Source organism: Gossypium hirsutum, chromosome D10 (genome assembly GCF_007990345.1).
Source record: "Gossypium hirsutum isolate 1008001.06 chromosome D10, Gossypium_hirsutum_v2.1, whole genome shotgun sequence".
Classification (NCBI taxonomy): domain Eukaryota; kingdom Viridiplantae; phylum Streptophyta; class Magnoliopsida; order Malvales; family Malvaceae; genus Gossypium; species Gossypium hirsutum.
The window spans coordinates 20,390,366-20,402,608 of NC_053446.1; the positions used below are offsets into that span (position 1 = coordinate 20,390,366).

Consider the following 12,243-nt stretch of genomic DNA (forward strand, 5'->3'; position numbering starts at 1 on the left):
AGTCTTATCTCCCTGAAGTTGCAGTGGAGCAGATTAAAGCCGATAATCCTATCTCCCTGAAGTTGCAGTGGAGCGGATTAAAACCTCAGATCTTATCTCTCTGAAGTTGCAGAGAGCAGATCGCAACTAGTCTTATCTCCCTGAAGTTGCAGTGGAGCAGACTAAGTAAGCAAGTCTTATCCTCTTGAAGTTGCAGTGGGGCAGACTGAAGATGGCAAGTCTTATCTCCCTGAAGCTGTAGTGGAGCAGATTAAAGCCGATAATCCTATCTCCCTAAAGTTGCAGTGGAGCAGATTAAAACCTCAGATCTTATCTCTCTGAAGTTGCAGAGAACAAATCGCATCTAGTTTTATCTCTCTGAAGTTGCAGTGGAGCAGAATAAGTAAGCAAGTCTTATCCTCCTGAAGTTGCAGTGGGGCAGACTGAAGATGGCAAGTCTTATCTCCCTGAAGTTGCAGTGGAGCAGATTAAAGCCGATAATCCTATCTCCCTGAAGTTGCAGTGGAGCGGATTAAAACCTTAGATCTTATCTCTCTGAAGTTGCAGAGAGCAGATCGCATCTAGTTTTATCTCCCTGAAGTTGTAGTGGAGCAGACTAAGTAAGCAAGTCTTATCCTCCTGAAGTTGTAGTGGGGCAGACTGAAGATGGCAAGTCGTATCTCCCTGAAGTTGCAGTGGAGCAAATTAAAGTCGATAATCCTATCTCCCTAAAGTTGTAGTGGAGCGGATTAAAGCCTTAGATCTTATCTCTCTGAAGTTGCAAAGAGTAGATCGCATTTAGTCTTATCTCCTTGAAGTTGCAGCGGAGCAGACTAAAATAGCAAATTTCATTCTTTTCAAAAGATACAGGGTGTAAGTCCTATCTCCTTGAAGTTGCAGTGGAGTGGATTGAAGCACCAAAGCTCATACATCTGAAGAAGCAGAAGGTCAGAATGAGGCTGAAGAAGAAGAGTACCAAGGTCTAGCACAACTGGGCAAAATTGGGCATTTTTAAAGTCTTTGCTCCGCTCCCGTTTCACGACAACGAGCAAAGATAGACAGCTGTAATACCCAATTTGTACCCGGCCTGTACCAGGTAAACAAACAAATAAAGACACAGTTCAATTACAACAAAATAGGCCCAAACCAAAATAAAACACAGGCCCAATTGGCGGTGGCCCAAAATCGTCAGAAACCCTAGGGTTTCTAATCTTCACCAGCACCGCAGCCAAGCTCCTCCATGCGAACTGGATCTCTGCGGATCTTCACCTGCAAGCATCAAACAACAAAAAAGAAAAAGAAATTAAATATTTGCAGAATCAAATCAAACAGATTCATATTTTATTCTTATTTTGGATATAAAAAAGCCATCAGTACATTGTAATAAGGGGATCCCAAAAAAATCAATAAAAAAAGCAAGCATTTTCACAACACAAACAGGGAATCAAACAATCGAACCGAAAGGTTTATTTTTATTTTCGCTTCGTTTCAATTTATTGCATTATTATTGTTTTTTATCATTATTTGCATACAAAATAAAATAAAATAAGAAAAGAGGGTAGAAACAACCTTTATTCAAGTCCGAACCGCCGTGAACGGCCAAGGCAGTCGTCTTCGATAAAAGACGACCGGAAATCGAAGGGTTTCATGGGTTTTTGACGACCAGATTCAAAGTTTTTTTCCCTTTCCGGCCACCGCAGACGGCGGTGCCGTCGCCAGAGGCCGGTGGCCGCCGCAATGGCCGACGATCGACCGGTGACCAGACCTTGGCCGGAGGACTGAGGAAGGAGAGAGCTTTTGAAAGTTTTTTTTTTTTGTTTTTTTAAAGGGGTTTCCAATGAATTTTTTTTTTAGAATTGGGGGTATCTATAGGGTACCAAAACGGTGTCGTTTTAGAGAGCCCCTAGACGGCCAAAACGGCGTCGTTATGGGGAGGCCGATCCGGCTCCGACCCCACCCAACCTAGGATCTGCGTGTTTTTTTTAGCGGAGGGGTAAATTGCGCTTTTAGCCCCTCCGCTTTTTAATGTTTTTACAATTGAGTATTTTTATTCTTTTAAATTTACCCTTTTATTCATTTTAAAATTCAATTCGATCCTGATTGAACGACGCCGTTTAGGGAAGTAGGGAAAATTTCCCTTCTGGTCCCTCAATGTAATACACGCGTTCAATTTGGTCATTCGGTCTCCATTTATTTGCAGATTTACCCCAGAATTCTTATTTACAGTTTAATTTAATCCTTCCTTTATATTCCTTAAAATTAATTAATTAATAATGTAATTTATATATATGTATATATTCTTTTACATACGCATATTTATATTTATAGTATAATTTAGTTATTTTTATTTTATTCATATGTTTTTTTATAATCTATATATGTATATATTTATTACTTATATATGTGCCCACGCACATATAATTTATTTATTTATTTATTATTTAGTTTTTTTTCAAATTCTCAATTGTATATATTTTTAAACACCTATTTTATAATATATATATGTTTATATACTTTTCTTTATTTTCACAAATATATTATGTATTGTATATATAAATCCTATAACCCAAAAATTTATTTGTAAATTATATGTATATTTTTAATCTTCATAATTTCCATGTGTATATTATATGTCTTCTTATCTTTATTTATTTTGTTTGCTTTCCTCATTCGTGGTATAATTGTGTTTACATTTAATATTTTGCATGTCATGAATTATTATTTTTTATTTTGTTTATTTATTTATATTATTTTTATGCCATTGATGTATTTATTATTGTTGTATTTATTATTATAGCATTTGTATGTATAATATAACGTTACATCATCATTTACTCAAATTTAAAAATAGAAAAATTCCAAGATTGAGATAACGCTCGTATTTAGGATTTTCAAGGAAATTGAGCCCTAACATATTGGGTTCCGATTTTCTTCGTTAAATCTAACAATCGGACATTTCTCATTAATCAAAAAATAAGAACTCATTATTGGGAATTCAACACGTTGTGTCCTAACGTATTGGATGTGACGCATTGATTTCTCGAAATGAAAGTTTTTCTAAAAAATCATAAAGGAAATATTCCGAGTTTGGGATTTTAGAGGAATCGTGCCCTAACGTATTGGGCCGCGATTTCTTAAATCTTGAATAAATGGATATTCTTTTAAATTTTTATTACACGAGTATTCTGGCCTAATTCATTTTCGAGGAAATTAGAATGTCGTGCCCTAACGCATTGGGTGTGGCATTTTCTTTCTCTGAAATAATAAGGGTCTTAATATGTAACGTTTTAAGTTTTTGCTAATGAATATATTTTTCAAATTTTCGACATTAAGGCATTAATTAATTAACTAGGTACCAATTTTTTGGGCGTTATGAGGGTGCTAATCCTTCCTCATACGTAACCGACTCCCGGTCCCGTTTTTCTAAAATTCGTAGACCAAAGTCGTTTTTAGGTGACCTAATCACACCTTAATAAAAGATTGGTGGCGACTCCCAATTTTCATTTTTTTTAGAAAGTCGACAACCTAAAAATTTTATTTTTCAAAAAAAAAACGGTTTCGACATATTCTATACCCGGTAAGTATAAATACGCAATGGGGGTTGATCCTATTTTTTATGAATGAACGCTTCCCTATTTGTTTGTCATTCAAAGGACCTATTGGTAAGAATTCTCTTTCATTCATTCATTCTGTCTTTCTTTATTTTATGGCCTTATTCTATCTATGTATAAAATATGAGGCCAATATTATTAAGACCATTATTACGCTTCCAGATCAAAGTGAAATATAGTATTTAATTCTTTTTCTTTCCTTTAATGCCTATTGGTGTTCCAAAAGTTCCTTTTCGAAATTCGAGAGAGGAAGATGTAGTTTGGGTTGACGTATAGTGTGACTTGTCAAATATATTGGGTCATATGGGATTCCCCCGTTCTCTATAAGGAAGATAACAAGGAAGCTGATTGTTGATGGTCACTAAACTAACTATAATTACGACAAAGGCAAGCGCACCTATCGAACAATAGTATAACTTTGGTGAGTAGGGAATATCGTATCCACGAGGACTAAAAGTACTAGTAATTACTGTTTTTCTATTATTTAGTCGATAAATTGAAGTGATTTTTTTAATCTAAATTTACTAATCTAATTTAACTACGAACGCAACAGAGAATGAAATGGGAAAATAATCGAAGACAACCAATGAGAAAGATAATAGCCAGGAAATAATCAACCTAGACTTCACTTATTATTCTGAATCTGAATTAAATGATTTATTCATTTGTGTCTTTATCCGTAGAAATCCCTAAATTATGTTTATATCTCTTTCGAAAGTAAGAACAACTGACTCTAGGTTGATTAATTGAACTCCTTTTCTAATAATAACCCCTATCGTCGTATTAACTCAATCTATGAATTCCCCTATTAGATTTGACTCTAATCCGGTAGATTTATGTCGTCCTATTTCTAGGATTGCATACAACTCCACTCAATTATGTAATATCTACTCTTAAAGAGTGACTTTTGCTCCACTGAAATAAGCACATTAAACTTGAATTAATATCTTAGAAATATTAAAATATGAAATAAGCATTCATAATTGAAAACAAGAATCAAGTATTTATCGCATAAATTAGAAATTAAATAATAAGATTCATCATAGGTTTCATATTCCCTAGGTATCTAGGGGATTTAGTTCATAATCCTGAATAGAAACATCTCAAAGTTAGGATAACAACAAGACATAAAGAAACTCAATAAAACTTTAAAAGAAATTAAATGAAGATCTTCGATCTTGAAGGATATCCGCTTCCGAGTTGATTACGATAGCGTTCTTCGAGTCTTTTCTTCAATCTTATCTAGGTGCCCCCTTAGATCTTCTTCTAATTGGTATTTATAGACTTTAGAATGCTCACAAAGCCTAAAAATTGAGTTTTTCCGCGTATTTTGGAAGTAGGGTATGATATTGACATAGGCTAGCACATGAGCGTGTGGACAGCCTGTGTGGCTCACACGGGCATGTGGCCAGCCCGAGTGGAAATGCCCAAGCCATGCGGATCTTGAAAACAACTTTAGTTATCTGATTTTGGCTCGTTTTTCCTTCCTTTTCCTCTCAAATACTCTCCTAAGTATAAAAATATGAATTTAATGGATTAGGAGCATCAAATTCACTAATTTACATAATTAATCATCCAAAAATGCATCAAGAATGAGATTAAAAATATGTTACCTTTATGGTTTATCAATTGTATTGCCAAAATGGAATTTGGTAGAAGGGAAGGTTTACAAATATTTGCAATCTCTCCTTTTGAATATTTATAGTTTTTGTAAAGTTTCTTAATTCATTCACCAAAAAAAAAAAACTTTATCACTTTAGGTTTAATTACAATAGTGTGGCACGTTATTAAAAAATCTTCCTCGATCAAATCATACTGATAGGGGCAGCGAATAAGATCATATTCAAGTTGTTCAAACGATGAAAGAATTGAATCAAAATGGATTTAAGCCCTACCTGGGATGTAAATAACCTAAAACAAATTAAAGTACCAAGTGAGTAAAAGAGGCAGCAAGGTAGCGAATAAAAATATATTTAAGAATGGATCTAAGGAAGATAATGAATATCCAATGGAATTTTGATGATTATAAGTTGGATCTAGAATGAGAAGAGGATTTTGATCCGTTCTTAAAAGGAACAAAGCTACCAAAAATCAATCAACAAGTCAACAATGAGATTCGGTCTAAACAAAATAGAAAACAAAGGAAAATAATAGAAAAGTAGAGAATAGAGTTTGGTTTGAGAAAAGAGATGAGAAACAACTGAAATCAGGGTTTCTTGATGCAAAAGAAACATTATTGAACAGAAAGCAAAGATAAACCAAATCTTGGAAAAAGAAAACCAAAACAAAATGTTATTTAATCAAGATTAAAGCAAAACAAATCAACAAAACACATAGAAGCAATCGATTGAGAGAAAATGGTAAATTTCATCATTTTGATGTGGTATTGATGGAAAACAAGAAAGAACCAAGCTTCTTGAAGGGATCTTGATCTGAAAACCGAACTACTAAGGCAGTTTTCAGCTCGTACCTGACCCAATGCCAACTACCTATAACGCTGATTACTTTGGAAAACTATCATGTTTGGATTGGCAAATTTTGGCAACAAATATGTCTAGGTTGTGATCTTCTTGATTGATTGAGATACTTGTCAGCCCATCCTTTGTATCCAATCAACTCATGTATGGTATCTTGAAGATTTTTTGGGATTGGATCGATGCCATTTATATATCTATAACTAAGGAGAAAAATTGAATCAAGTCTATTGGAAAAAAGATATCCTTAGCTAATGGAAGACTTATCTTTGATATTTATGTTATATGTATCTTACTTATTTCAAGGGCTAATTGACTGTATAGAAGATGATATGTCAGCAAGTCCATACTTAAATAAAGTACGAAAACTTGTATAGGTTTTGTACATGAGCTGAGAGCATTTATTTTGTTTAGTGAGGAACTTAATTTAGGAGTGCATGTTTTTGTAATAATCAAGTGTGTGACTTGATTAAGAGTCCTAACTTTTCAAGGGGAAAACTTAGAAGGGATATGTTTAGATCTTAGGTATAAAAGTGAGAAGTCTAAACTATTTAGTGTTTGAGTTTGAGTTCACTTGTTGTATGAGGAGCTAATATAGTGAATATTCTCTCTAGGCCGAAGATATAGGGAAACCAAACTGTGTAAACATATCTTGTCTTATTTAGTTTTCTGCACTTTGCATTTCTTGTGCATTGAACAATTGGAACGACCTTGGCACCACATTTGACACTGCTTGTTTTTGTTAACAAATACCAATTTTGACCCAACACAAACAAAAAACAAAGAATTAGAAGGAGAAGAGAAAAACTGAACAAATTTAAAAGAAAGATATAAAAACTCCAAATGGTTTGAGAAATATCGATTTCTTGATGTTTAAATTGTGTTTCTTGCAGGAAAATTCTAGGATTTTGAAACTTTGAAAGGATATGGAGTATTAGAAAAAGGATTAAAATAAACAAAATCAATATTTTAAAAGATATTAAGAAGATGGATAAATTTTGAATGGATAATCTCTGACAAGCTTGACAATTGATTCTAACCAACCTCCTAGTTCGATCACCTAGTAAATTGGAGGACGAAAAGATTCCCATGGCTTCAAGAAAAACCAAGAATAAAACATTTCTAAAAATCAAAAGAAAGATATATTGCAAAGATAAAACTCAAAGAGTTGAAAAAAACACATTATTCAATGAAAGTGTGCATAACAATGGGCGACATATGTTATATATAGGGAAAAACTAGGATAAATTTTAAGTCCTAATGCATCTAGGATTACTTGCTTAGTAGGTAGCAAGTAAAAACCCTAAGTTTAAAACATGAAAAATAACTAAGTATAAAACTAATGCCTAATAAAGCATGTTCGGCCAGCTTTAAAGTAACCACGGAATGGACAGAATTTGACATGATAAATAGTCTTATTAGGCTTAAATAAAATTGTTCATAAACCCAATTAACACTTAAAGCTTTAAAAGAAATTAACTAAGTCTTAAAAGTTACAAATCATTATAATCACTAAATTTGTGACAAACGTGAAAATAAAACAAAAAGATAAAAAAAAAATTATTTCCTTATGTGTTTGTCCAAATAATTAAAAAGTTACCATATCATCCTCCATATCAACATAAAATAAGAAAGTAAAAAAAAAAAACTTGTAAAAATCATAAATGAGAACTTATTTAACTAAAAACATGTAATAGCTTTAAGTACTTGTATAGTATCTTCAAAAAAGTAATTGTTTATTATATTAAGCATTCTTTTATTATTAAATACTAGTATGGTTCCCATGCTTCATTTTCGATTGATTAATTGTTTGTATTAGTAAAAATTTGAATGTTAATATATGATCTAGGTTCTTATATGCTTCATACCTTTGAAATTTAGTTTCCTTATTTTATTTTCTGAAATTTAGTTATTTTATTTTTCGAACTTAAAAATTTAGATTTAGTTGTTACCACCATTAAAATTCTTTAGCTAAATTCAACGACGTGATATTTAAAATCAAAAAAATTACATTGTAGTGATGTAATAAAAAATTATGTGGAAAATGCTTATGTGATTTTTTTCTTAAAAGCACACATTCGAACTCGTCATAATACAATAATTTGTTGGTTGGAATATTGTTCCTAAAAAAATGGATACATCATTCTAATTGAAATAGTTAACAATAGTAACTATTTATGCTAATTAACGACGTTATAAAAGTAGAATGATCAAATTATGCCAAAATTTGAAGTATATGGATTTAATCCAAGTTTTAGCATAGTATAAGAGCCAAAATTGAAATTTGACCATTGTTTTATAATGTAAAAAAAAATGCCAAACTCAAAAGATGTGCTTGTCTCTAAGACCCTTGGGCTTGTTTGGTTTGCTTGAAACTGGAGCGATAGCTCATATATTACGTAACTATCACATGAGTTTCAAATAAAAGCGTATTTGGTAGCCTTGATAAATAGTAAGGTCATATGAATTTTTTACTTAAGTTGGGTGATAGCTTTTTAGCTTTCACCTATGTGAATGTATGTTTTAAACATCACTCATCTTTTCCTCAACTTCAATTATTTTTGTTTCAATTTTATCCTCATCCAACAACCACATATTACAAGTAAAACTATTCAGGGGTCGAGTGACCCACCCGACTAAGTCGGCCCAGCCCACCATTTCTTATCCTTGAGTTGACCCGACCCAACCCGAATTTAAATTAAATGATTTTAATAATATTTTACTTAATTTTAATTATAAAATATATAAATATTAATAAAAATATATTTTATTATTTTATTAATTTTAAACAATATTATTTTATATATTTAATATAAAATTTAAAATATATAAAATTAACAATTATATAGACAATTTATTTTATTATATTAATATTAAAATTATACATTTTAATAGAATATTAATATATTAATATAAATTATATATTTAAATATTTTGTTATTTATATAAATATAGTTTTTAATTATTTTAGTAAATATATATTATTATTTTTACAAAGAAATAATATTAATATATTGTTTTTAAATAATAATACTTTTAATTTATTATTTTAGTATTAATATAAAATTAAATATTATAATATTTTCATTTTTAATATTTTATTATATTTTATTCTAAGTTATATAAAAAATAAAAATGTTAAAGATAAGATAATACATTAACAAATAATACTTATGTTTTAACTCATAGCAAGCACATAGTGAGAAGAGTAATAAAAACAAAAAACAAAAACAAAAAAAAGGAATACAAATACGAGAATCAAGATTTGCAATTGAAGGTAGGATGAAAATTGAGGTTGAAGTTCAGTCGTAGCTATTTCGATTTATTTCATCAAGAATCACCACCAGTGCAACAACGAATGCGTAATCAACATTAGGGTATGCTGTTATTCCATAGTTGTCTGCGTTAATTACGAGGCTTTTCACGTTTTGTTTTCTTTGCATCTGCATTCATATTAATATGCTCACTAATACTTATCCAAATAATAACATGCTTAATAGTAATAACATAAAGTTAGAAATGGCGCTGATTGAGTCAATTAGTTCGCTAAAGCGTATTATCCTCCTATTTATGGGTTGGGGAGGAACTATGAGTAATTCTAGACATTGTGTCAAAAAGAGCAGATATGATCAAAACATATAATGAGTCTTAGTTCGCTAAAGCACATTATCCTCCTATTTATGGGTTGGGGAGGAACTATGAGTAGTTCTAGACATTGTGTCAAAAAGAGCAGATATAATCAAAACATATAATGAGATTATTAAAAAAAAAGTTAGAAATGGTAAAAAAAATATCTCATCTTTATCCGGATTTTAGGGAAAAATTAGTTAATTATCCCTTATTGACATGTCTATAATTAGCGCTATTCAGAAAAAAAAACTTGGTTTTTAAGTTTGGGTATATTTCAATTACTAATTTAACTATGTTTTGTAGTTGTTAATTTTTATTATAATTATTTAGATATATTATTAGAAATTATGATTGAGCTTAGAAAAAAAAATTGTGATATACAAATAGTGTTTAGTAGGAGTGTAAATGAGACATTAGTGCTTGCAAGCTATGCAAATTCGGTTCAAAAAATATTTTGAACTCGATTTGGTAATTATCGAGCCGAGCTCAAGCTATCGTTCGAGTAGAATTCGAGCTTAGTAATACTTGATTTGAATGGCTCGTGAGCCTTATCGAGTTTTTCATATTTTCATTATTATTCTTAATATATATTATTAACCCTAAGCTTAATTATTGCGCTGAGCTAAGCTTGAGCTTGAGTACAAAAATTGATAAACGAACTTAACTGAGCTTAAAATAAGATGTTTGATCGAGCTCGAATCAAATATCAAATTCCAAAATTTTAGTCGAACTCGAACTTAAACTTGGTAGTATTCAAGCTTAAATCCCTTATGTTTAATTTTATACATCAATGAATTAAATAATACAAAATATCAAAAGTAAAAGTAAATAAATTCAAATATCTGTCGAAGAGTTTTTAAAATTTTCATCGGACACTTAAATAACATGGGTTGAAACATTTTCATCCACTTCCGCTAAAGATAAAAGGGTGACATAGATTAAACCCATGTCATCTGAGTTAAAAAATAAATAAATTAACCACCGTCCAAAGTAAGCCTTTGCAGTATTAAACTTTGTGTTAATATATTCAATTTTGTGCATAATCTTTTGGCTCTCTGAGTAATATTGATTTTGTGCATAATATTTGGCCTAAAAGGTGGATATAATTAGTGCTTTAGTAAGAAATGATTAGGATTGGAATAGTAAATTTATTACCTGTGCAATAATAGCGTGTCCTGCAAAAATAGTGCAGCTGCTGTCGCGCCAACCCTCTGTGATCTTGAAATCAGGCAGTGATTCACTGGTATTGGATGCCAAGAAAACATCTAAAGTCGTAGTCGTCGTAGTCTTCGTCCTCATCTTCAGATGAACCAAAGACGATTTCCTCACACTGAAAAGAAAATCACTTGATTTGTCGCTTTCCCCTCTAAAAACTCTCCATCTCCTATGAACACTCAATATCTAACCAAAGAACACCAAATTTATATTCACTGAATTTGAATTCACATATTGTCCAAGAAAATGGGAACCAAACCTTCACCTTCTGTTTGAGGGAAACGAGAGGATTTCCAGCAGCGTCAAGCAAAACGCGGCGATCAGGAAAGCTGAACAACTTATTTTTAACCTTGAAAATAGGGTTATCATTAACGTCGGTGATATCGAAGTTATTTTCAGCAACCGTAAATACCGTGTGTTGTATTTTAAGATCCACAGGGTATGGGGCAATGTACTGTTCACCGATCACCACAATGGGGTTACTCTCCGTCGTATAGGCATTGGCCGGTGCCGTTCCTGACGCTGGCCCTGGAAGCTTTCCTCCCATCGCAGCTGCCATTGGATATCGAATATTATCTCTTATTCTTACAGGAAATTAAAACAGTGAGGAAATTCTATTGAAAATTTGGTACGGGATTAACATTTATTTATGCAAAATATGTGTACGTGCAGATTCAATTAGATTTCTGTTGCTATATTACATGTTTTGGTTCAAATTCTTACGCCAGCTACTGCAGTTTGTTCCGCATGAGAAGAAGCTTGCCGGCCATTTCATGTTTTTTCCAACGCTTTCACCTACTAAAATACAAATTTGGCTTAACCATTTTTCTCTTCAATGAATAGAGTAAAAAGGTTGACGAATAATTAACTCTCTTTTTTCCCCAAACAGACTGATAAGCTAACTTAAGATAATTATCTAACAATAAATGAAGATTGAATGGTGGTGATGCTGCTCTTCCCCTCTCTAATTTTAGTGTGTGGTGGGTATAGACCGATTGTGTGTTTTCTAATATTGATTGTATTTCTCCGAAGTTGTTTCTTTGGTGGGAGAGAATGCGTTTATTGTGTTGGAATATAAGGGCTTCGTCTTGGCCCTATAAGAAGAAATGTCTTTCTTGAAACAGTGTAGGTTATTTTGGATCCTTGGGGCGCTGTGACGTGGGCTGGTTAGGTGAATTCATTCTTTTCTTTCGGGGTATCTCGTTTAAGGGCTTTCTAAGAAGGATGGTGGTTTGCTTCTTGGGTGGGCTGTTATGTGGTCTATCCGGCCAGTGAAGGCCTTGTCAAACAATGTGCCCTTGTTAGAATCAGTTTAGAATTCTAACCAAACATTT

General features: G+C 32.1%; 1 protein-coding gene across 3 annotated transcripts; it reads right to left on the reverse strand.

Moving 5' to 3' along the window:
• Nucleotides 1-9,252: 9,252 nt before the first annotated feature.
• LOC107916072 (protein LURP-one-related 10) lies at nt 9,253-11,904 on the reverse strand. 3 transcript variants are annotated; one of them, XM_016845242.2, is made up of 4 exons: nt 11,611-11,904; nt 11,175-11,461; nt 10,850-11,095; nt 9,253-9,507 (listed from the first exon to the last, which is right to left on the reverse strand). In XM_016845242.2, exons 2-4 carry the CDS (start codon nt 11,454-11,456, stop codon nt 9,367-9,369), a joined length of 669 nt encoding a protein of 222 aa, XP_016700731.1. In that variant the 5' UTR covers nt 11,457-11,461; nt 11,611-11,904; the 3' UTR covers nt 9,253-9,366. The 3 variants fall into 3 exon arrangements, with proteins under 3 accessions (XP_016700731.1, XP_016700730.1, XP_040958109.1); XM_016845241.2 differs by having other exon boundaries at nt 11,633-11,900; XM_041102175.1 differs by lacking the exon at nt 9,253-9,507 and adding an exon at nt 10,509-10,647 and having other exon boundaries at nt 11,633-11,900.
• Between the last annotated feature and the right edge of the window lie 339 nt (nt 11,905-12,243).

Coding starts and splice junctions, on each gene's coding strand:
- LOC107916072 (XM_016845241.2), bottom strand. CDS start 11,684: ATGAAATGGCCGGCAAGCTTCTTCTCATGCGGAACAAACTGCAGTAGC. Junction 11,462..11,632: donor AACAAACTGCAGTAGCTGGC/GTAAGAATTTGA, acceptor ATCCAATGGCAG/CTGCGATGGGAGGAAAGCTT. Junction 11,096..11,174: donor TCGTTTCCCTCAAACAGAAG/GTGAAGGTTTGG, acceptor TTCTTTGGTTAG/ATATTGAGTGTTCATAGGAG.